At 46.6% G+C, this 25,920-nt stretch overlaps 1 protein-coding gene and 1 pseudogene across 3 annotated transcripts in view; one reads left to right on the top strand and one right to left on the bottom strand.

Moving 5' to 3' along the window:
- Larp1 (La ribonucleoprotein 1, translational regulator) overlaps window positions 1-25,117 on the bottom strand; it is a 55,199-nt gene extending 30,082 nt beyond the window's left edge. Inside the window, 1 exon segment of one of the 2 annotated variants that reach the window (NM_001427639.2) lies at window positions 24,481-25,117. In NM_001427639.2, coding sequence (NP_001414568.1) covers window positions 24,481-24,838 — 358 coding nt within the window. In that variant the 5' untranslated portion in view covers window positions 24,839-25,117. 2 annotated transcript variants of the gene reach the window in all.
- On the top strand, window positions 4,538-4,882 carry Atp5mkl1 (ATP synthase membrane subunit K like 1; annotated as a pseudogene). The gene has a single exon (XR_015631636.1). The product of XR_015631636.1 is annotated as an ATP synthase membrane subunit K like 1 (transcript).
- Window positions 25,118-25,920: the final 803 nt, after the last annotated feature.

The following is a 25,920-nucleotide window of genomic DNA, read 5'->3' as shown; positions in this document are numbered from 1 at the left end:
AGTGGTAGAGTGCTTGCCTAGGAAGCGCAAGGCCCTGGGTTCGGTCCCCAGCTCCGAAAAAAAGAACCAAAAAAAAAAAAAAAAAGAAAAAAAGAAAAGAAAGTAGGTATCACTATGAAGACAGTTAACTGACAAGGAAACCAAGGCTCAAAGAAGCTCACTCAACTAGTAGATAGCAGAGGTAGGACTAAAACCCAGGTAGTCTCTGTCCAACACATTCTGCCTCACAAGCTCACCATGGGTTTTTGGGCAAAACTACTGAGGACCCTACAAATACAGGTCCCCTTACAGTTTTTGTGTCAAAAACTTACTGTAAATACTGACCAAACATGATTACTTCTCAATTCTCTGGGATATGGTTAAGTGCCCTTTCACATTGCAACCAATCTAAGCACCAGGGCCAGCCAGTTGTGGCAAAGTGTGCAGTAGGTGAAACAGCACAGCAAATTCTCAAGCCATAGGCTTTAGTGTGAAGGCCACTAGACAGTACTATATACCACCATCAGATCTGCAGTGTTCCCCTTGCCCCAACACAGACTTACTGTTGCAAGAGCAAACTGCAAAGTTACACGCGTTGGTACTGTTTAGCTAAGTCACTGTTTATTGGAGGAAGGCTCTTTGAGATACTGGTTCAAGTAGCTCAAGCAGGTCTGAATTCTCACGCTTCTACCTCTATCTCCCAACTGCTAGAATTACAGATGAGTTCCACCTGTTAAATCTCATTCCTTTTCGGGGGGAGATGGGAGGTCAGGGAAGACAGGTTCTCACTATGTAGTTCTGGCTGGTCTGTAACTCACACCCACTTCATGAGTTCTAGGATGAAGGACTACCATGCATCACTATCCTTAGCTTCAACTTTCATTCCTGAAAACACTTCCATGAGTTCTATCTGTGGCTTCCTAGGTCACTTCCAAGCCCCAGCCTGTTTCACAGACAAAAGGGTCCTCTGCTGCAAGCTGGAGTCCATTGTCACTGTTCCCAAGATGATGCTACCCTAATACAGATAATTTCTGTCTGGTGACAACCAACTGCTTAGAGTACTACAAACTTTTTTTTTTTTTTTTAATCTTTGAAACAAGGTCTGAGAAATCGAGATGAGAACTGGAGAGATCAATGGCTACAGCCTTGTGGTGACACACTTTAATCCCAGCCATTTGGGATTAAAGAGGCAAGGGATCTCTCTGAGGGCAGCCTAGTCTACAAGTGAGTTCAGGAACAGTCAGGAGGACTACACAGAGAAACTCTGTCTCGAAAAAAATGCATGGCACGGCACATACATTTAGGCAAAACCCTCATACACATTAATAAAAAATAAGGGGAAGGGGGGAGCCCAGGCTGGTGTCAATTCTCCCAGTTTTAGTCTCTTAAGTACTGATAGTATGGGGCTGGAGAGATGGCTCAGTGGTTAAGAGCACCGACTGCTCTTCCCAAGGTCCTGAGTTCAAATCCCAGCAACCACATGGTGGCTCACAACCATCTGAAATGAGTCTGATGCCCTCTTCTGGTGTGTCTGAAGATAGCGACAGTGTAATCATAATATATAATAAATAAAATGTTTAAAAAAAAAAAAAGTACTGATAGTATATGGAAACCACTTGGAACTTATTTCTACTGCCCTAAGTCTCAAGCAGTTGACCGATAAACAGGCTTCTGTTCTGACTCTTGAAGAAATAACTTTTTACTGTTCTTATTACTGGAGTGAGTACATTGACACCTGACCCAACCTGTCCAACTAGAACTCAAGAGGAAATGAAAATACTCATGGTATCCTGAAGCATCTGCAGCTGTGAGCAACCTGGGGGTCATGTCAGCAGTGAATGCTATTGAGGTGGTACTCGGGACATAAAGTTGCACCTTCCCAATGTAGAACTCTTTCCTAAATTGGGAAAGCCAATACTTCTCCCCAGGAAGTTGTGTGCACCCACTCACAGGGTAGGGGAGCAGTCTCACAAGAACTGTTGTTCCCTGCGCCACTGACAGAGCTTATATTATATGCCTGCTTCCTCACATGCACCAAAATTGTGACCAAAAAGAACCTGTAGGTTTCAAAAAAAGGAGATGGGAATGCTTGAATGGAGAAAGCAACCCTGGCTCCTAGACACCACCAATCAGTGCTGAGTGCTATGCCAAGCAAGTTTGGGCAGTATGACTAAAAAAAGGGGGAGTTGGGGGGACAGAGCAATGACATATTGCCCTACCCAGAGTCTCCAGATCCTGTTCAAAGATGCCTTTGCTGCACACTAGTCCTTCTGCAGATGTGAAGGACTGCCTAGAGTGGCCAGATCATCTCTAATTCAACAGGAAAGCAGGAAGCTCACAAGTCTGAAGCCAACATGAGCTACCACAGCAAGTCTGGAGCTAGCTTAAGCTACAGTGAAACCCATGACTCAAAAAAAAAAAAAAAAAAAAAAAAAAGAAAGGTGGAGGGGGATCTGACTCCCATCTCAAACCAATCCCACCAACCATGTACCTACCACTGGGTTAAAGGCATAGACTTTGATATCCATCTTTGAATATGCTAACCGACAGCCACCATTAACACACACACAAGGCCTGGGCAGATAGGTCAAAACTCAAAACTAATACAACTCATGTACCCATAACATGGTAAGCTTTAAGTGAGCAACATATCACCAATGACTGATAAACTCAGGCACACGGGCCAAGCAGGCAGCTCATTGAGACTGAATGATATTCACTCACAGTTCTGTTACTGTGAAATAAGCTCAGGGGCCACAGCAGCTCTTTTTCTTATCTTTGAGCAATTCTCACATTTTTCAGGACCCAAAAAAGTGGCAAACAGGAAAAGTGTGGCTAGCAGACAGCACACTGAAGACACCCAGTTAAATCTGAATGTAGGATAGGCACTGAGAATTGTTAAATTATGTCCTATATAATACTCGGGACAAACAAATTACTTATAACATTCAGTTATCTGAAGCCCAAACTTAAACTGGTGTTCAATGTTATTTGCTAATCCTGGCTTCCACAAGGGTCAGGAGGTGAGGACCATGGCCTCCTGTCCAAACTCAAAAGTGGTTGGACACTTGGCAAGAACACCCATTACTGCGAGGGTGGGTGGTGGTCTACAATCCTTCCAGACTTCCCTCTCTATGGTTTTTTTTTTTCCCCCGGAGCTGGGGACCGAACTCAGGGCCTTGCGCTTCCTAGGTAAGCGCTCTACCACTGAGCCAAATCCCCAGCCCCCTCTCTATGGTTTTTTACTTTACACATTGATTATCTCAAAAGCACTCATCTTCCTTTGAAACTAAAGACCTTGTAGGCCCTAGTTTCAAGTGTGGAAGAATTACCATCTGAGAAGTTTTATCAGCATGTAGATTCTTCATTCTACTCTCTAGAACTTTCTGCTCAGAATGGTGGGAACAAGAATCTGCTGGGTAGGGCTGGAGAGATGGCTCAGTGGTTATGAACACTGACTGCTTTTCCAGAGGTCCTGAGTTCAATTTCCAGCAAGCACATGGTGGCTCATGACCATCTGTAATGCCAGCATATTATTTTTAATGTCTCCAAAGAACTTCAAGCTTCAAGCTCAAGCCTGGAGGTGTTTTGTTGTCACTGTCTGTCATCTGCTTTGAGACAGATTCTTACAATGCAGCCCTGACTATCCTGGAGCATACTGTGTAGACCAGGATGACCTGAACTCCCAACTCCCAGAGATCCTCTTGCCTCTGCTTCCTGAGTGCTGAGACTGAAGTGTGTACTGCCATACCCTGATATGCCTTCAAGTCTTATAGGAAATGAGGCCACTCACCAGAAATCATCTCTGTTGTCTGTTGGGGGAAAGGGGTGGGGTGGCTCTCAGATGGGTAGGCAGAGTCAAAGTTCTTGTTATCCCAAGAGCAATTCCCCATGACCTACTACTACACAGCAAGTTCTTGGGTTCAAACAAAAAACAAATCCCTAGAGATTTTTGCCTCCAGAGGCAAAATTAAGACAGATGGTGCAAAAAGCTGAAAAGCCCACAGATCAAAATGTTTAAAAAAAAAAAAAAAAGAGGCAGGAAATGGGAAGGTGAAAAGCCAGGCAGGATGTGCATTTAGGCCCTGAGAACTGAAGGATGTTACCTTTTCTTCTTTCCTTACCTTTAATGACCAGGGTAAGTACTTCCTCACCTATCACCACCACATCTATCTCACTAGAATACATCTCCATATACTGAGACACAACTTTCCAGACTTGTCTCAATAGTGAACTGGACCATGGATGTGGCTCAGTGATAAATCCCTCACCCAATACTCCTCTAAGGCTCTAGACTGAGTTTGCCAGCAAACTGTTTTTGAGATTCCAGGTCTGGTCCCCCAGTTCAGCATGAGACTTTAAAAGTTAGCCTACCTGTGACTGGCTCAAGCTACTACTTGGTCCTGCTGCTCTAAAGAATCTCAGGCTCGGGGTTGGGGATTTGGCTCAGTGGCAGAGCGCTTGCACAGGAAGCGCAAGGCCCTGGGTTCGGTCCCCAGCTCCGAAAAAAAAGAACCAAAAAAAAAAAAAAAAAGAATCTCAGGCTCGGGGCCGAGCTAGTGGCTGGGTTTGTTGAAGGACATCGGCTGCAGAGTTTGTGATTCGGACGAAGAAGATTGAAGTCATGGCTGGTCCAGAAAGTGATGGCCAATTCCAGTTCACTGGTATTAAAAAATATTTCAACTCTTATACCCTCACAGGTAGAATGAATTGTGTCCTGGCCACATATGGAGGCATTGCTTTGTTGGTCCTATACTTTAAGTTAAGGCCTAAAAAAACCGCAGCTGTGAAAGCAACATAAATGGATTTTGAAATGTCTGGCCTCATCTGTTAAGTCCCATGCCTGAAGAAGCTGATGTGAACTCATCATGTAATACTCAATTTGTACAATAAATTATGAACCTGGGGGGGAAAAAAAAAAGAATCTCAGGCTCAAGGAAAGTCTGGGCTGGAGAGATGGCTCATTGGTTAAGAGCTCTGACTGCTCTGCTAGAGGTCCTGAGTTCAAATCCCAGCAACCATATGGTGGCTCACAACCATCTGTAATGAGATCTATTGCCCTCTGGTGTGTCTGAAGACAGCTACAGTGTACTCCTATACATAAAATACATAAATAAATCTTTTTTTTTTTAAGGAAAGAAAAGGGAAAAAAAAAAGGCCTGGGGCCTCTGTCTGTCATAGGCAGAAAGGCAGCTACCACCAATGTGAGTGCTTATAACTCCTGTCAGCAATGAATGAGCAGTATTCTCTCCAGTATGAGCATATGATGTGCTGGGTACTGTGAAAAGGTGACAGGCCACAAATAGGAACTGGTATGAGCTGACAAAGCTGACAAGAGGATCAGGGCTGTCTCCATCCAAGGATCACTCTGCCCTAAAACAAGACTTACAACTCCAGGCTTGGGCTCTTCCCAAGAGATGAAAACCCAGGAAGAACAAACTTGAGAGATCCAAGCCAAGTACTCTGAAGACCTGGATAGTGGTTGACAAGCTGCTCAGTACTGATTCATCCTACATCACCTGTCCCAGCCACCAGCAGGACAACCACCACAGCCTTGAGCAACATGACAAAAAAAAAAGCTCCAAGGAGAGCAGAGCAAGCCAATTCCTGACCCCTGGATGCAGTGAGAGGTTGAATCTCTTAAAAACCCAGTTGTGTGAGTATGTTTTTGTTTTAATCCCAGGTGTAGGACATAGATTTGCTTCAGTTTGTCCAGGCATTAGCTATGACTGTCTCATGCTCTAGGGAGAGCAAGATGTTTTATCCGCTGTATATGAGTTAATTCTGAAGAAGGTACAAATGTGAGAGCTATAGGAGGAGGGCAAGTGGCAGCTGCTACTACCCCTGCTGTTGCATTTGCTATTGCTGGCTTGCTGGATCTTCTGACAATGAAGACTGGACTTGCCCCAAGGAACCTGGAGGACCCTAATTAGCAGGAAGTAGCCTACAGAGGTATATACCCCCTTTCTCCTCCACCCTTCCTTCTCTCCTACCTAGTGTTGAGGGGTTGGAAGAAATTAGGGTAGAATAAGAAAGGGAGGTGGATGGGTTCGGTCCCCAGCTCCGAAAAAAAGGAAAAAAAAAAAAAAAAAAAAAAAAAGAAAGGGAGGTAGATGGGGGCTGGAGAGATGGCTCAGAGGTTAAGAGCACTGATTACTCTTTCCAGAGGTCCTGAGTTCAATTCCCAGCGACCACCTGGTAGTTCACAACCATCTGTAATGGGGATCCAATGCCTTCTTCTGGTGTGTCTGAAGACAGACAGTGTACTCGCATACATAAAATAAATAAATCTGAAAGAAAGAAAGAAAGAAAGAAAGAAAGAAAGAAAGAAAGAAAGAGAGAGAGAGAGAGAGAGAGAGAGAGAGAGAGAAGAATCCAACAAAATAGCAAAAAAAAGCACACAAACCTGGGCTTCTTCCCAGCTTACAGACTTGGTTCACAGTGGCAGGCATAATAGTGGTAACCAAGAATGGACTTGAGTCAAGTCAGGAGAAGGCTGACTTCCCTAGTCCCACTAAGTTGGCAGACCCTCAGTTACCAGCTATCTTCTCCCTTTTGGCCTGAGGGCTGATTCAAAGTTGCCCCACAAAGGCCCTTCATCGCAGCATCTATGTGGGGTAGCAACAGACTGAAGAGAACAAGCTGACACCCAACCGATGGAAATGGAGCAGGATAGTAAATAGATTAGGACTGGGCAGGGATGGCCCACCTTAGTACTGCAGCCCAAAGACACCTGGGGCAAAACTGTTCCAGCAAAACTCCAACAGCATCTACACTACTCACTGCCATGCATGCTTTCCAGGTACATATCACGGTCACTGCAGGGAGGGGCAAGCTACCTGCCTCCTTCAAAGGAGGTAGCTGTCTGGCAGCAGGTAAACAGTGCTCAGGGAAGCAGCCTGACATGTTTCATTTTGAGAATGAAAGAACAAAGCAACAAGGAAACTGGCTCCTGTTCACCTTGATCACAGGAGGCTAGGTTTCCATGTAAGGGCTGAGCATAAGTGCACAGGCAGCCATGCAGGGGACTATTCTAGGTATTCCCATGTACCTATTCTAGCCTGCTGGTCAGCATCTACCAAGGGTGTACTGGGACACTCCTTGGACAAGCACAGCTATGCCTTTTCCCTTCTACTAATTTCCTGTATAGCGACTTCCAAAGCCAAAGTAGGCTGTGGGAACTCTGAGAAGGCATCAGGTCGGTATGGAAGAACACTAGTCCTGCAAGGTAGCAAGGTTAAGAGGTGTGCCTACAGTGCCAGGCGGTTCTCTGTGCTCGTGTGAATTCTGAGCATGATTCTGTGACCTCCCTCCAAGCTCAGGGAGCCAAAAGGGCAGTGAAAGAGTGAGGGGCACAGGTGTGTATACTTCCCCCTACAGCTGTCAAGCGCTGACTAGATAAGCCTGCTGGAAGCTAGAGCACTTCCCCCATGTGTGCTAAGCAAGCACTCTACCAATTGAGTATACATTTCCAGTCCACTGTATTGTATTTCCAACAGGCAGTACTGGTTTAGAAAAAGATGTAATCCTCTTAGTGCTTACTAGTACTCATGGTGGTTGGTGGGACACAATGCAAGGTTTTCCTTTTGCTAAAATCTATTTGGACATTTTCAATGAGTTGTTATTGCCTGACTGATTTAAAAAAGATTTTCCACTTCAAAAAGCTAAAAAAAGGCCCAGCACATAATAATAGTTGGTGGCCCAAAGGACACCATAAAACCTGGAGAGCCGGGGTTGGGGATTTAGCTCAGTGGTAGAGTGCTTGCCTAGGAAGCGCAAGGCCCTGGGTTCGGTCCCCAGCTCCGAAAAAAAGAACCAAAAAAAAAAAACAAACAAACAAAAACAAACAAACAAACAAACAAAAAAAAACCCTGGAGAGCCAGTCCATCCTTCCTACTTTTCAGACCAGGTCCTAAGGTCACCATCCCTCCCCTTTAGCATATCTTCATGGCCCTAACGAGTGACTAAAAAGAACAGCTCTTGGGGGAAAGAGGCCAACTCTCCCTGGCAGGATCCAAAGTTCCCAGGGCTTGGCTCATACCCACTGGTCCTATGCCCAGAGACACCAGCCTGCCAAAGAGGAAGTGGGGCCTTCAAGCTGAAGCTTGAAGGTAAGTTTAGGTCCCTTCCTTCCAGAAACAACTTAAGTTTTGTAGGAAGTTTGGTCTGGCAGAACACAGGCTAGGCAACAGACATGGCACTGTCTCTAGAGTCAATGTGTTATAGGCAAATCTCAGATACTCACTAACTACTGCACTACTGAGTATCTCTTAGAACTTCACTTTCTTGTAAGGATCATATTCAGAACTATAGTAAAAGTAAATGGAGATAATGAATAGAGATAACAAATGTGATATGGATGGAGGATCAGAATTCTGATCTGATTAGCATTCAAGAAGTAAGGATACTTCAACACTTTGACCAGAGTCTCTAGGGCAATCTTGTCACTCATGAGGCAGACCTAATGAACTTAAGATCTGACAGAGGCACAGAAGCTTGGCTAAATTTGTACATGACACCCACTGTGAGAATGAGGAAAGGCCAAAGTCAGAACTGGTGTTCTCATGCTTTCATCTAAGCTTGCTCTGGGCCCACTGAGGAAAAGTCTTATCTAGCTGGTCAAAACCCACAGCAAAGTCCAGCATGGTGGCAAATGCCTTTAATCACAGTACCCCGGGGTGAAAAGTTCCAAGTCAGTCTGGCCTACATAGTAAGTTCCATGACAACCACGGCTGCATCTTAACACTAGCAACAACCCACAGCAGTTGTTGACACAGCAGTCTATCCTGAGAGGAACAGAAAACTATTAAGACCCAGGGTCATCAGGTCTGGAGAGACGCCTCCACAGTTAAGAATACATGTATTGCTCTTCCAAAGAACTGGAGTTTGAGACCTGAGTTAGATTTTTGCATTCATATCAGGTGGCCTCTGCAGGAATACATAACATGATTTAAAATAAATAATTTGGCGGGGGGGGGGGGGGGGAGCTATAATCATTCCATAACGTATCCAGGACTTGTGATTCTCTGCAGAGATCAACAACTGCTGATATCTTATGCTACCCATCCACATCTTATTCCACCTCCACCCGCAGGCTTGAAACTTGGAACAAGCAGGTAAAAGTAGAGAGATCTGGAACCAAAGAACCCAATGCCCCTTTTGTCTGATTGGCATGGCACCACTATCTCAGCCTCTAGGCACTTGAGATGAAGAGGAAGTAAGAGACAGCAATTCACAAGGAAACAGTGAGTTGATTCAAAAACACCAGAAAGAAAAGACAAAGAAAAAAAAGAAAAGAAAACCAGGAGGTTGACTCACAACTTAACTGTCACATGACAAGCAAACATCATGACATCCCTCTGATAAAGGTCACTCTCACAGTACCTCTGCAAAGGGAGGCACAGGACAGACTCTACACCTTCCAGCTGCCTACAAGAGTACTTTTGTTTAAAGATTTATTTATTATGTATATAACATTCTGCCTGCATGTATGCCTGCAGGCCAGAAGATCTCATGATAGATGGTTGTGAGCCACCATGTGGTTGCTAGGAATTGAACTCAGGACCTCTGGAAGAGCAGTCAGTGCTCTTAACCCCTGAGCCATCTCCCCAGTCCCCCAGAGTAATCTATATAAATCCACCAAGAGCTTCAGTGCCCCTACCTCCCTCGGTCAAGATAGTGGAGTAGCTGAAGCCAAAGGCTGCAGCCACAGATCTTCTGCAGGAAAGAGACTGCAAATGTGTAAAAGGGCGCGTTACTAGAGAGCCTGTCAGAAGGACCATCAGGTGAACAAAGAGTGTGGGTTGGAGCTTTTCTACAACCATTGAAATGAAAAAATAAATAATTGTTTTGAGGCCCACACAAAGAATCTAGCTAGGCAGATACTCCACAACCCAAACATGACCAGAAAACAGGCTGCATAACCTTTCCTGCCTAAATCCTTCTCTGGATTACACTTGCTTGTAATTTCTAATGGCAGCATTCAGGTGAGAGGCATAGTGTTCAAGGTCATCATCAGCTACATGGTGATTTTGAGGGTAGCCTGAGCTGCCTCCATCTTTAAATCCCCTTTGGGAGGACTAGAAAGGCCAAATGAATGCTTTAGTAAATGCTTGTGATCAATTCCATGGCTCTGCCATAGCCTTTTGCTCCTTTTTTCCCTACCCCTTGGTGTTTCCTCTTTTTGGATTAAGATCCATTTTATTTTGGCCAGGCAGTGAGGGCTCACATCTTTAATCCCAGCACTGGGAAGGCAGAAGCAGGCGGCTCTGATTTCAAGGGTAGTCTGGGTTATAGAGTGAATTCCAGAGGTACATAGAAAAACTCTGTCTTGGAAAGAGAGAGAGAGAGAGAGAGAGAGAGATGGCCCAGCAGTTAAAAGCACTGACTGCTCTTTCAAAAGAGATCCTAAGTTCAATCCCTAGCAACCACATGGTGGCTAACAACCATATATAATGGGATCTGATGCCCTCTTCTGGTACCTGAAGACAGCTACAGTGTACTCATATACATAAAATAATTCTTTAAAAAACAAACAAGAAATAAAAATTATATATTTTATTTTATATTATGTGTTCACATGTGTGCGTGTATATTTACTGAGTGCAGTGCCCTCAGAGGCTAAGAGGGCATTAGACACCCTGAGCTAAAATTACAATGATCACTAACCAGCCCGTGGTGCAAGAAACACATCTGGGGTCCTCTGCAAGAGCAGCAAATGCTATTAGCTGGTTGAACCTTCTCTCCAGCCCCTAACATTTCCTAACTTGCAGGTATAAATAAAAACCCTGATTACATTCTGCTTTGACAGAAGGCAAAAGGAAAATTTTCTGTTGAAATCTCACTTAAATACCATGATTCGATTCCTGTTTTAGATCAAACGAAACAACTTTCCGAACTGCTTAAAGTCTCTAAGAAACAGATTTAAAAAAAAGAAAAAAGAAAAAAAAACTTTTAACCCTTGCCTAATCTTGTAATTTTTGTTCAATCCTTTTCTGGAACATTTTTTGTTACTAAGTATCAAAATGGGGGAAGGGAGAAGGGGAGCAAAGAATGAATATCCTATAATTCTTGTCTTCTACTCTGATTTACCTGAGTTTCCTGCCTTTCTGTTCTCACCTGGTTCCCCACTCAACACTCTCCACAGACCTGAGGAATCTCAAAGCATATGCTGTGGTGTCCCTGCTCTCCAGCTTCCACAACAGAGTGCAGGGCCCTCCTCATCTACACAGGCCATCTGTGTCCTTGGAGGATCCTCAGTGCACTCTGATCATGCCAACACCTTAACAGTGCCTGCACAGAGTCACTGTGCAGTACTTCCCTATGAAATTGATTCTAGAGTATCTGGGATAACAGGACTGTACACCGCACACACCCTCAAGACAGCTGATTCTTTGAGATGCTGTTTTGGGAGGTGATGTTAGGCAGGAAACAATCATTTGTAGTTCACTGCTTCCCAGTGGAAATGTAAACAATGAGGCCAGGCCTCTCTGTCTAGTGCACAGCAGAATTCCCAGGGCCTAACTCTTAGTAGGATGCTCAAACTGATGGGAGCTAAGCAGTTCCTGTTCTACAAAAGTTAGGTTCAAGCCATGGGGCCTGTTTGAACAAGCCTGAACACTGGAATACTTGTGAGCCTCTTAGGTCTGCCTCTGTTCCTCTAAGTTGACTAACGCTTGGACCCCAGCTTCTACCAGCCCTAGGTTCTACATGTTCAGGCCAGAAGGGGATTTCTCAAAAATGACCCAATTGAACTAGACACAGGATTTAAGAATCCTTCCAAGTGCCTATCACTGTCTGCTGCAGAGGACTCACCACCTAGGGCAGTCCGTCTTACCTAAACACGAACCAGAAGCCTCGAGCACAATGCCTAAGAAACCCACTGCCTTAGTGCAGCTCTGGGGAGAAAAGCTGGTCCGATCTGAGTAGGAGTCTCTGAATGAGATCTTAACAATCAGGGCCTTAACTTCTGACTCAATTGATACAGTGTACTTAATCCTAATGGGAAAGTCTTGAAAGTTCTTGTGATTCAACCACTCCCATTCACAGGAAGCAGGAAAGGAAGTGGGGAAATTCAGTAAGGTTGCCCAAATCTTTCAGTGAGATGCACAGCTGAGGTTGGCAGCTTATCTTCCAATCTCCCTACCTCATTTCCTACCCTCCCTACTACAGGGAGCACAGGACAACACTGCTGGGAGCCTCTGTCCAGAGATGCTCCAACAGCCTCGGTTCCCTTCCCTAAACAACAGGACCACACTGCACAAGATGTCTACCCAGGATCATTCTTTCCCCTTTCCATTGTGATAGTTAACACCTATATAGTCCTCCTCACACCTACAAGAGGACAGGTGGTACAAGGGGCTTCAACAGACTGAAACCAATGATGCTATTTATATACCCAGTCCACAGGAGAGAGCAGAAAAGGAAAGACTACCCGGAACCTAACACAATTTTCTTGGCTAGTTCATCCTCAGCTTTGCTCCAGGGCCTCAGGCCACAATGCTCTTGGTATCATGTCTTCACCACACTTGCTCTCCCTCAGAAGAAGATTAAGTAGTCTCTCTGGAGAGCTTTCAAGTCTCATCTAACAACTCCTCTGCACTGTTCTACAAAGGCTATTCCTTGACTTATACCTTGGACAGAGCACTGTCCCTTCCCTTTTATGATGAAGCATAGTATGTGGACCCACAGGCCTCATACTGGAAAGAAGCCTAAAGAGGAATACAAATTCAAGGGCCTGCAGGGCCTAGCAGTGGGTTGCATGTAGACAGCTGCTGGCCAGTAGTCCTGAGGTGGCTGTGCTCTGCCACCTGTCAGTGACATATACACTTAGATGCTAGTCCATGTCCTTCACCCAGTGTCACATGCAATTCAGCATAGCTTTACACATTTGCCTTTTTATAAGTAAAGTAAGATATCCCTAAGCACGTATGGATGGATGGATGGATGGATGGATGGATGGATGGATGGATGGATGGATGGATAGATAGATAGATAGATAGATAGATAGATAGATAGATAGATAGATAGGCTGGCCGACCGACTGACTGACTGACTGACTGACTTGACTTTTTTCTGGAGGTAGGTCTTTTTTCTGGAGGTAGGTCATTGAGACAGGGTCTCTAACATTGTTCTGGCCATCTTACAGTTAACTATGTACACCAAGCTAGCCTCCAATTGAAAGAAATATGCTTGCCTCTGTCTCCGAAGTGCTGGGATTACAGGCAGGCCTGTGTGCTAGCATACCTAATCTCATTTTCCCAATTTTAAAATACAGATGGTTTCTTTAAAGTGTTCTTAAAGCAACTGAAAACTGTTAGAAAGTTAAAACTGGGCAGGAGATGTGGACACAGGGAGACACTTTGTGACTTTTTTCTTTTTAAAGCAGTTTCAAAGTCCTGGCTGGCCTGGAACACCCTATGTAGAGAACATGCTTATCTCTCTGTCTCTCTGCTTCCTCCTCTCTCTTTTAAAGATTTATTTATTTATTTCATGTGGATACACTGTTACTGTCTTCAGACACACCAAGAGGGCATTGAATACCCATTACAGATGGTTGTGAGCCACCATGTGATTGCTGGGAGTTGAACTCAGAACCTCTGGAAGAACAGTTAATGCTCTTAACCACTGAGCCATCCCTTACCCCTCCCCCTCCCTGAGCCCATGCTTATCTCAAACTCAACAGAGAGCCAACATCCACCTGCCATTCATTGCAGTCCAGACTTGTTTGTTTTTGGTGTGGCTTATAGCCCCACCTAGCCTGGTTCTTGCTATAGTATCTCAGGATGGCCTCAAGCTCATGTAATCCTTCTGGATCCAGAATTAAAGATGTGCACCACTATGCCTCTTTCTTTCAGGTATAAATAAGACCCACCATGGCAAATTTATCTTGCTTCCTACTTAATTTGAAGGTGGAGAAGACACTGACAGCTAATAGAGTCTACAAATTTTCTGAATCAAAGGTTCTTCAGGAAATCACCACCACTAATCAAGTTACTGAGCAATGGTAGAGCGCTTGCCTAGGAAGCGCAAGGCCCTGGGTTTGGTCCCCAGCTCGGAAAAAAAGAACCCAAAAAAAAAAAATGTAAATAGTTACTGAGCAAAAGAACTCAGCATCTGCTACATTCACTTGGGGACACTGTTCAAAGTTACCAACTGACAAAGCCAAAACCCACTAATACTCCCCAAACCTACACCAAAACTTAATCATAAGGTCACTGAAACGATAGGACTTAACTCCAAAACAAGACTATGCTATTAATGCCAACTGACCTTTTTCTCATACATGGGAAAGGAGACCTCTCTGTCTGCAGCAAATCTGAAACTGGAAAGATACCAAAGCACTAAAGGGACAGTTTTACCACAAAGCACCCAGGCTCATCTACCACTAAAAAATTCTAAGAGTCACAATTTGGAGGGGCATGGGTAGGCATGAGATGGCTCAGCAGATAAAAGAGAACTGACTTCAGGGTTGGGGATTTAGCTCAGTGGTAGAGCGCTTGCCTAGGAAGCGCAAGGCCCTGGGTTCGGTCCCCAGCTCCGAAAAAAAAAAGAACCAAAAAAAAAAAAAAAAGAGAACTGACTTCAATCCCTGGGACACACATAGTGGAAAACACCAACTCCTGCAAATTGTCCTCTGACCTCAAAACACAGGCAATTGGGCAGGTGAAGACATGTGCACACATCCCACATCCATTTGGGCTTCTTACAAGGTTCTTAAGTTCATCTCTATGATAAGCCAAGAGAGGGCAGGGCCAGGAGGAAAAGCAGCTGAGAGATGTGACAGAAACCACCTTCCTTTCTATGGATAGGCCAAATTCTAGAGATCAAGTGACAGAAGATGCTGGGTCATGAGTTAGAATGGCTTCAACAATATCCTCTGTTAAGTAAAATAAAAGGCCAAATTCGGGGCCTCAAGAGTAAAGCTGCAGTTTCTGAGCCAGGCTCCTGGGAAGCTCTTTACACTCTCAGCTAAACTCACCTTCACCTACAGGTTCCAGTAGGTAAGTGCCATGGTTTGAATACAATGTCCCTTACAGGTGTGGTACAATTTTAGGAGATTTTGGAAATGCTTTAGAAGGAGTGGAGACTGAGCTGGAAGTAGGTGACTGGAAATATGCCCAGTGTCTTCCTTGCTTTCTGTTCCCAGGAGGTGGCAGCCTCCTCCTCTACAGACCCCTACATTCCTACATTCACCCTGTCTACACCAAAGTAACCCAGTCTCAGACTGAACCCTCTGAAACCCAGAGCCTAAACACCTCCCATCTAACTTGTTCTGCAAATGAAGGACCCTGCAAGGAGGAGTCTATCTTTGCAGCCCCTTCCAATTTTAGTAATTCCCATACTCTTAAAAGAGGAGGAAAACCAAACATACCAGGGCACAACTATCGGAATAGAGCTGACAACTAGGGTCTGGACTGAAACAAAGTCCACCTCCTCAGGCCAGCCAGCCTTCTCAGGAAGACACTTAGTCTCTCCGGGACCATGCAAACTCCCTGTTCCTGAGCACGGGTGTGACCTCAGTTGACTTCAGAAATGTAGTCCCCATCCAGGGACTGTGCTGCAAAGTGGCTGGGAAGCAGTATAGCATGTGGGGCTCCTCCTTTTTGTACAATCTGGGAATTGTAGTCCAAAGGATCAGACATGAAACCCCAAATCATTTATCTTCAATCTGGGAATTGTAGTCCAAAGGATCAGACATGAAACCCCAAATCATTTATCTTAAAGTAAATTCTGCTAAGGTCATCTTGTAAAAGGAAAAATCTGACCACCTTTCTTTTCACTTAAAATCCCCTAAGACTGCCTGCCTATGGATTTCTGCTAAAATTGGGACTTGGCACTCCTATGAAGCACCTTTTTAGTTGGCTGTACTCCAACCACAGGGAATTCAGCTCCCTGGGCTCCACCGAAGTGATCACAGGCTTTGCTCAGCAACCCCACTCACCCTTCCCATGTCGGCTCAGCCCTGCTCCCCAGGATCTCTGAGCTGAACTGCACAGGACGCCTCTGCTGCACCACATATGCTCTTCCCACATGGCACTTTCTCTCACACTGAACTTTACGTACACATCCTCCTATCTACTATAAGATCCTCAACATCTCACATAGAGCAAACCCACAAAGCACACCACCCATCTACCTGCTCACCAGTATATATACTCTGAGCTGCCACTGCAACCTGTCAACCTCAACTATAGTGCCAGGGACAGCTTAACCAAATAGAGACAAAGCTAAAAAGACACAGCAGGATCAGAGGGAGGGGAAGCAGTCCAGGGCCAGGGTTTATAACTATGAGCGTGGTCTGGGAAGGCCTCACCATGACATCAATCCAGAGAAAGAACAGTCCAGAACTAAAGGCCCAAAGCAAAAGACACACTACAGTCACTCCTGGGAAAGAAGAAAGTGATATATAGTGAGTGCATGATGGGTAGAGGACTCAGCCCAGTAAGTCCTAGGCCAGGCTAAGGACTCCTGTTCTGAAAATCCAGAGGGTTCTAAACAGAAGTTAACAGGAGACAGTAAAGAAGCTGCTGGGACAACCTAAGTTCTAGTTCAGACACTCAAAGTATAAAGAAATATCTAGACCTAGAGGCAATTTTAAGGCCTTTAAAGGATTGTACTAATGAATTAGATGTGCCTTCACAAAAGCAGTGCAGGATGGCCTCAAGTTTCTCTGAACACTTAGCTGCTTCTGAGTCTGTTTTTCATATGGGAATTAGGTTAAGGAGCACCTGCTGAGACAAATGTTTTAAAGAGTAAGACATTTAGGGGCTGGGGATTTAGCTCAGTGGTAGAGTGCTTACCTAGGAAGCGCAAGGCCCTGGGTTCGGTCCCCAGCTCCAAAAAAAAAAAAAAAAAAAGAGTAAGACATTTAAAAAAAACTACAGATCCTGGCTACTGCAGGATGATGCCCATGAATGGACCTCTCTCTCTCTCTCTCTCTGGTGGTGGTCAACAGCAGTTCACACAGTACCCCAGACTAAGATAATGAAGATGGCCTTCAACACCTGGCCAGCTTTACATAATTCACCAGGAAGGCCTTTCCCCACACCTAGAACTCAGCCAGTCCAAGGACAGCTAAACGACAAAGGTGTCACATCAAGGCTGTCCCTATTATTTCATGGAAAACCCACCACAGGAAGCTAGCCATCTCAAAACTCACCAGACTCACGGATACTCATCCCCATTTAGGAAAGGCACAAAATACCTTCCCCCCAAGACAATCACCTCAGTCTACAAAAATCTAGTTATGGGATTCATCTTCTGGCTATGAGCCAATTAATCTTGTGTGGGATGCTGTGCCATCAACCAGATCCTCAGAACTTTGGTAGCACTGCACGAGTCCTTAACTGCAGGAAGAATAGAGAGGCTAGGCAAGCTAGGAAGGAAGGCATAGAAGACAGGAAGAAGTTAAGTACTCTCTCTGCCCAGGTTATAATTTAAATTTCTTCAACTTCTCCCTCCACTTCATTAGCTATTATCAAAACCTCAGGCCTAGAAGGTTAAAGTAACCCACTCTCCTGACCATCTCCCTGAGATCACTCTGGATTAGCCAACAGAGGTCTGTGAGCCTGGCCTGAAACCTTTCCGGAGCCCCAGCAACACCTAATTACCCCTCTGATCACCTCTTGGATTTTGTGAACAGGGACACTCCCATCTGCCAGGCTCTCCTTTTTTTTTTTTTTGTTTTGTTTTTGGTTTTTTTTTTTTTTTTCGGAGCTGGGGACTGAACCCAGGGCCTTGCGCTTGCTAGGCAAGTGCTCTACCACTGAGCTAAATCCCCAACCCCCAGGCTCTCCATTTTTAAGAGGGCTTTGTGGTTTAGGGCACTGCTCCTTCTTCTCTCTGTGCTTGATCCCAGAGAAGAGAAAAAGAGATGCTGAGTAACAGTGGAAAATGCTGAACTCTGGCTTGGGACCCACTTCAGACCTAGGCAAAGATTCAGTCTCTGAGGAAGTTCAGGATTCAAGAGAGCTGGTGGGCTGGAGAGATGGCTCAGTGGTTAAGAGCACTGACTGCTCTTCCAGGGGTCCGGAGTTCAGTTCCCAGCAACCACATGGTGGCTCACAACCATCTGTGATGAGATCTGATGCCCTCTTCTGGTGTGTCTGAAAACAGCTATATAATAAATAAATCTTAAAAAAAAAAAAGAATCCTAACTGTGCCTTCTTCAGAAGAAAAAGTGACATGAACTAGGGTGAGGAAAGTCTTAAGCCTCATTTATTCAAACTGTACTCAACAGTTCTTAGTGCTCGTTTGCAATAATATAACATAATCAGCAAACTCAAAACAAGTGGATGACCATATGCTCTTAACAAACAGGATAACTTCCTAATAGGACCTAAAATGATCAAATTTCTTCATTTATCATCAAAAGGACTTGTCTGGGGGGGAGGGGGGTCTGTTTGCTTGAGACTAGATCTCACTCTAGCCAAGCTGACCAAAAACTCTTTCTGCCTTAGTCTCTGTAATGGGAGCACAGGCTTGAGCCACCAGACCCTGCTTCAAAACATCTCATGGTCTAGTTTGTTCAAATGAAGATCCAGATATGCATGACCTTTTCTTTTTTTTTCTTTTTTCTTTTTTTCAGAGCTGGGGACCGAACCCAGGGCCTAGCGCTCTACCACTGAGCTAAATCCCCAACCCCATGCATGACCTTTTCATCTTTAATATTCCCCTTCTAAAAGGCTGCTTCACTGAAAAAAAGTTGCTGCACAGAACTTCTCGTTAAACACTGGATAACCCCAGTTGGCCACACACACCTTTAATTCCAGTACTTGTGAGGTGTTAGGATGGGGACCGCAAGGTCATCCTGTTTTCTCAATGTACTGTGAGTGGGAGGCATTTCACAAGTGCTGTTGTGAACTTTCTATGACCATACAATAAGGCCAATCACTCCACCATGTGCCCTCCAAGCTACCACTCTCATTTAATGAAACCAAGAGCCTCTCTCCAGCCTTCCCAGGGCTTAGTGTCAAGATGGGAGTTCCCAATCACATGGGCAGATTTGAAGACACATGCACTTAAAGCTCTGCTTTAATTGTGCTTTGTGGGTGGAGTGGACTTGGGGTTCTAACACGGAGAACACAGTTTTTTTTTTTTGTTTTTTTTTTGTTTTTTTTTTTTTTGGTTCTTTTTTTTCGGAGCTGGGGATCGAACCCAGGGCCTTGCGCTTCCTAGGTAAGCGCTCTACCACTGAGCTAAATCCCCAGCCCCAAGAACACAGTTTTAACACTGGAACCTAAAAGACATTTAAATCTAATCTAATTCCCTGCAAATGAAGAAATACATCAGAAAGACGATTTGACGAATATGTCAGTGGGATTGAGGGGGGGTTAGGACAAGATAACTATTTATCATATAGGCAATACTCCTTTTTCGTTCTGTGTGTATGGTCAAGTACAACTTGCAGGTTATCAACCACATGGGCTCTGAGGATCTAACTCAAATCTTCGGGGTTAGAAGGTACCAAGCCAGTGCCCTCATCTGATGGATGAGCCATTTCACTTGCCCCACAAAAATATTTTTGAGCAGTGTTTACTACAGGCACCACTTATGGGCTTCCACCGTGTCTGACCCACGTACTAAGAGTTTCGTAACCACCTTTTGATTTACCACCTTTGATTCTCACAACCATTCTCCAAAACCACGGCCATCACCCTTCTTTAGAAGGGTAAAGTTAACAGGGGCTCAAGACAGGCACACAATTCTAAGATTACCCAGCAACTTAGAAACTTACCTGGGGACCAAAAGTGTAAAGAGCCAGTTTCCAGAGCCAGAGTTTCAAAGCCTAACAATGCTGAGAGGCCCTAGTGATGACCAACTACCACAGCAGCAGGGGCAGAATAGGGTCCCAGGACACCATCAGTTAGCAGGCCAGGCTGCAATCATTAGCTCTATTTCAAAGAGACTCACACAAACAGAAATGAAGCACTAAGTCTCAGACTCTATGCCCAGTTCAGGCACCAGCTTTCTCAATATACCCAGTAGAGGCAGATACAGTATGTGAGCTCTTGTGAGCGCTCCCCAGGGTCTTGGAGAGAAGCAAATTAACTAAAGCTTATTTAAGACAAATGAAAACTTGATTTGGTAGGCATAGTAACTAATGCATATAATCCTAACTCCCAAAAGGCTGAGGCAGGATTATTGTCAGAAATTCAAAGGTCAGTCTGAACTACACAGTGAGTTCAAGGTAATGCTAGGCTAGAGTGAAACCCTAAAAGTTGTCAGAAAAAAAAATTGGGGGGCTGGAGTGATGGCTCAGTGGTTAAGAGCGCTGGCTGCTCTTCCAGAGGACCCAGATTCAATTCCCAGTACACACACAACAGCTTACAACTGCCTGAAACTCTGGTTCCAGAGAATCAGACCCCCCACAGACATACATATATACAAAGCACCAACGTACATAAAAATAATTAAATTATTTTTCAATTGCTTTTAAAAAAGATCATCATTACTGGAAAAGAATGGTGGGCATGGCGCTAGACATGCAGCAGAAGCATGCAGAACTCATCATCATTATACCATGTCCCAAGGCAAAAGTAGTCATTTCATCCAGGCAATGGTGGTGTACCCTTTTGATCCCAGGACTCAGGAAGCAGAGAGGGGGAACTCTTGAGTTCAAGGCCAGACTGATCTACAGACTTCCAAGAGCCTGGGTTACACAAAGAACCCCTCCCTGTCTTGAAAAAAACAAAAACAAAAACAAAGACACCCCAAAACAGGTAGTCATTTCTTGAGTGACTGACCTATGTAAAGCTGTTAATTGCAGCCAGGTGTAACGCACACCTTTAATCCCAGCGCTCTGGGAGGCAGAGGTAGGCAGATCTCAGACCTAGAGGCCAGCCTGGTCTACAAACTGAGTTCCGGGGCTGTTACTCAGAGAGAAGGGGGAGGGGTGTTGATGCCAAGGTTTGGTAAGATGGCTCAGCAGGTAAAAGCATGCCATCCGGCATGACTACCTGAATTCAGTTTTCAGGACCTGTGTACGATGGAAGGAGAGACCAGACTCTTGTAAAATATCCTCTGAAGAGCTGGGCAGTGGTGGCGCACACCCGTGATCCCAACACTGAGGAAGCAGAGACAGGCGGATCTCTGAATTCAAGGCCCATAGTCTATAGAGTGAGCTCTAAGACAATTTTTATTAACGGTGCATAAAAAGTTTTTTCTTGTTTGGCTGTTTTTGCTTTTTTTTTTTCCCCCGGAGCTGGGGACCGAACTTCAGAGCTTTGCGCTCCCCAACCCCTGTTTTGTTTTGTTTTGTTTTGTTTTAAAAAAAAAAAGGAGTATCTCCATGCCCTGAACCAAGACCACTCTTCTGCTGGGACCCTAAGTGTGAACCACCACACCCAGTTCAAAGGTCAACTTTAAAGCAAACTACTACTTGTGGGGGTGTTAAGCTATACACAAAAACAAAAGATGTGCATTCTCTGCCTTCTTTTCACAAGTTAAAACTAAACAAAACAAAAAAAGGAAACCGAACATCAAAGTCCCTGAAGGGGGGTTGGGGATTTAGCTCAGTGGTAGAGTGCTTGCCTAGGAAGCGCAAGGCCCTGGGTTCGGGTCCCCAGCTCTGAAAATAAGACCCCCCCAAAAAAAAATAAATAAATAAAAAAGTCCCTGAAGGGTCCATAATCTCCTAAGCACAAAGCAGTTCTTAAGCTGCTCCACAGGGCTCATCTGAGATCACTAGGAAACACAGATATTTACATTATGATTCACAGCAGTAGCAAAGTTACGAAGTGCAACAAAAATAATTTTATGAGGAACTGTATTTTTACAGGGTCACAACATTAGGAAGGTTGAGAACCACTGTTATCACAGTGAAGGGTCACCAATGTCCTGAGAGGCATGCACATCATAAACTAATCCCTGTTGTACAGAGGAGAAGGCGAGATCAGCTAACAAGAGACAGATAGAACACGTGCAGAACCTATGTATCTCTTCCCACTTGGGCACTCAAGATTGAAAGGGGGTGTGGCTGGAAAAAGGGGAAGAATGTAAATAGTACTGTTAGGAACGGTGTCCAAAAGGACAAATCCCGGGTTGGGGATTTAGCTCAGTGGTAGAGCGCTTGCCTAGGAAGCGCAAGACCCTGGATTCGGTCCCCAGCTCTGAAAAAAAGAACCAAAAAAAAAAAAAAAAAAAAGGACAAATTCAAAATTTAAAACCATAAACCTGGGCTGGAGAGATGGCTCAGCGGTTAAGAGCACTGACTGCTCTTCCAGAGGTCCTGAGTTCAAATCCCAGCAACCACATGGTGGCTCACAACCATCTGTAATGGGGATCCAATGCCCTCTTCTGGTGTGTCTGAAGACAGCTACTCTGTACTTATACATAATAAATAAATAAATCTTTAAAAAAATTAAAAAAAAAACATAAACCTAAAATGGTGTGTGTGATACTGGGAGGAATGAAGGGGAAACTGCAGTAGAGGCTAACATATGTATGAAAAACCAACTGGGACTAAGGAACAAAACACACACACACACACACACACACACACACACACACACACGAACACGCACGGTGGGGGGGTGGGGGGTGCCGCTAAAATCAGGTATGGAGAAGGCAGAGGCAGGAGAATCAGGAGTTTAGGACCAACCTTGATTAAGTAAGTTCTAGGCCATTAAGATTATGCCCTCGCTCCCCCCCCTCTCCAAATACAAACCTAGGATTTGGAAGCTTAAACAAGATAGAAAAATGCCACATGAAAGGGATAAAAGGGTAAAACATATTTTATTACTAGTTACTGCTTGTGTCCCTTAAAAACTAAAACACCAGCATCTGAGCCAAAAGAAGGCTAAAAATAGGCATTTGCAGCAAGCTTTGGAAAGCTTAGGTTGCTTATGAGACACTCATTTCTGTACACTCCCCAAAACATATGCATCACAGAACATAAAAATTCCAATACCACACAACCACACCACTGGTGTCACATTTAAAGATGCCCGGGCTGCAAATAAAATCAGAGCTAAAAAAGGACCTACAGATCCCTTTGGCTGAAGAGATAAGGCCACTACCTAACCTTACCAGACAGACAACCCAATCACATAATCACTTTAAAAAGCACCCAGGTCTTGATGAGCTTAAACTAAAAAACTATTGGATTAATTCTGGTAGTCTGTCAAAAGACTACTCCAAAGGTTCTAAACCAACTGGTAGTCACTCATTTTTAAGATTCCAAAAACAAACACAGGTACAGAACAGACATACCATGCCTAGAATGTGTGCTTTGGTCACATATTGAATTTGGCTTTATCCGGAGGAAAATTTGAGATGCCAGCCAAACTGTCTTCTTCCCACGATCAATAACTCCAATGACGCAAGCTATCAAGGGCCCCTGGCTTTACACAAAATGCCAGCTCAGGCACCCAATCCTGCCTGATGTCACAGCTGACTTAAAACCCACAAGGCAGGTTCACCAGTAGCTAAGCGCGGCGAACTGAGCGAACAGCCTCATTTAAACTTCTGAGGAGCGCGGCTCGAGAGGATGATTATACCTCTGAATTTAAAGAGAGGCAGGACCAAAGAGTGTCTTAAAGTTGTTTCTCCCACTCTGTGGGTGGAAAGCGAGGATATGAAAGAAAATGGAGGTTTCAGTACTGCCCCTTGCATAAGAGGATTCTGGAAGGGAAGGAGAAGAGAGAAACTCTAGTACACCCCCACCCCATGTGCCCTCTTCCTTATGAAGCAACCCTAAGAGAAATCGAAAGGGCAACCAACGTGCTGGTTTCCCCCAGGGGTAGGCCTACACTTTCCTGCACTCTGGAACCTGAAAGAGGCTAGCTACGACTTCCTCGGTGCCCAGTTTAGGTTAGGCAACCTCACCGAAGCTCCAAAAGGAGTTTTTCTTTTCTTTTCTCTCTTTTTTAAAAAGTACAAGTACCAGGACTCCGACGGTCAAACTCAAGGGCCATGCTCACGAGACACCGGGGAGTACACAGGCGGAGGCTGTGCCCGAGTGGTGCGCTACTAGATGCCCACGCCGATCGCGCCCGGCCAGGATTCCCTAGCCACCTCCCGCCCGGACTCAGCGGGGGAGGGGAGCCCCGCGCGCAGCTCAGGCCGGCGAGCGCAGCGAACAGTCCTGGCACCGCGCATGGCGCCCAACTGTCACCCGCCCGCCCCGCACCGGCGCGGCCACTCCCTCGCCGCCACACACGCCCCTCGCGTCGCCGCGGGCCGCCACCGGCTCCCGGGCACGCAGGGGCCCGCGCTCCCTACGCCTCACCCGGCTCCCCGAACCGCAAAGTTGCAAAGTTCAAAGGCAGACTCCGCTCGGAGCCGTGACACATGTTCACTGAACACGCACTCTCCAGGCGCCGACACGCATAGGAAACACAGGGCACACAGGGCACACCGAGCGGCCCCGCCCGGCCCAGTCCCGCAAGCTAGGCCCGAGGCATGCCGTTGCCACCAACCGCTGCGGCCCCGGCAGCCCCGCTCTGAAGGAAACGCCCGCGTCACTGCGCGGGCCAGTGCCGCGCCGCGCAGACCCACCTGGAGGCGGCTGTCCGTTCACCGCGGACGGCGGCGGCGGCGCGTGCTTCGTCCACGGGTTCACCTTGGGCGGCGGTGCCTCCACGAAGTCACGCCGGCCGCCGTCCTCGCCGTCGCTCCCCGCTGGGGCTTCCGCAGCTGCGGGTGGCCGCGGGCTCTCGCGCTCCGTGCCGTCGCGGCCAGGCCTGGCGCAGGCGGGCCGCGGCCTGCGGACGCCGCCGTCCGGCTCACCACCGCCGTCACCCGGGCCCGACTCGGCCTGGGTGTCGGGCGCCGGCTTCTTCCTCGCCAGACCGTGCTCGTCGGCCTGCAGCAGCGCGGCACCCGCGGGCAGCAGCGGCTCCACTTGAGTGGCCATCTGCGCGGAGGGGCCGGGCGCGCCGCGGGCCCCGCTCGAGGCCGCTGGCGGGGCGCCGGGGCCCGGGCCGCGCGGACCCGGGGCGGCGCGGACGGGCGGACGCTGAGCGGCGCGCCGGGCGGAGAGCTCCGGCGCGCCTAGCCGGCCTGGCGGACCTCGGTCCGCGGCCTGCGTCCCCCCGCCCCCGGCCCGGGGCGGCTCGGGGGGCTGCAGTGGTGCGGACGGCCCGGGGGGGAGCGGCGCGGAGAGCCGAGCCAGACCACGCGATCCGCGGCGGGCGGCGGGCGGGCGCGCGCCTCGCGACGCGGCGCGCGAGGGGCGGGGACGGCGCGGCGGCGGGCGCGCGCGCGCAGGGCGGAAGGTCCCGCCCAGGCCCCGCCTCCCGGCGGCCATTCCTGTGGCGCGGCAAGCGAACGGGGGCGAGCACGTGCCTGATGCAACTCCGAAGGGCGGGGGTGGGGGAGGAGCCTTAAAGAGCCAGCGCCCCAGAGCGACCGCAGGTGGAGCACATGGGACCGGGCCACGCGGCCAGCCCAGCCTGCTAACGCTGGTGACAAGGGTTGCGGGGCTCCAGGGAAGGGGTCTTTTAATATATCAGCCCTGACTTGGGTAATGATGCAAAAAAAAAATTGACCTCCCCCTGTGCGTGGCTTCTGGCCCCACTCCTGTGACCTTGGCCCAGCTGCAGCCTGGTCAGGGCACTGGTAATGGGTCCAAGGGAGTTCTTACCCCATAGGGGCAGCGAGCACCTCGGAAACAGAACAGATTTCCCAGTAGTGCCCACACTCTACAGGCCCTCGAGACCCAGTGTTTTATGGGCAGGAAATGGCTTTTCTTTCAAGTAGCTTGTGTGTTTTCTACAGAATTGTTTAGGGTGGGGTTGAACTGACACTTAGTCGAGGGACTCAGAAAGCTCTGAGATTTGTAACGTAACCCTGACCCCATTGCAGTTTGGGTTAACTGCTTTAGTCAGGTCCACTTCCTGGGTCTCGATTCTCTATTGTAAAATGAAGGAGCCATTTATGCCAGGCGGTTTCAAATTTCACTGTCATTCGGTTCAATAAATATTTACTGACTTCATA

The sequence above is a fragment of the Rattus norvegicus genome, chromosome 10 (assembly GCF_021556685.1).
Source record: "Rattus norvegicus strain SHRSP/BbbUtx chromosome 10, alternate assembly SHRSP_T2T, whole genome shotgun sequence".
NCBI classification, from domain to species: domain Eukaryota; kingdom Metazoa; phylum Chordata; class Mammalia; order Rodentia; family Muridae; genus Rattus; species Rattus norvegicus.
This window is presented reverse-complemented; position numbering and strand designations above follow the sequence as displayed.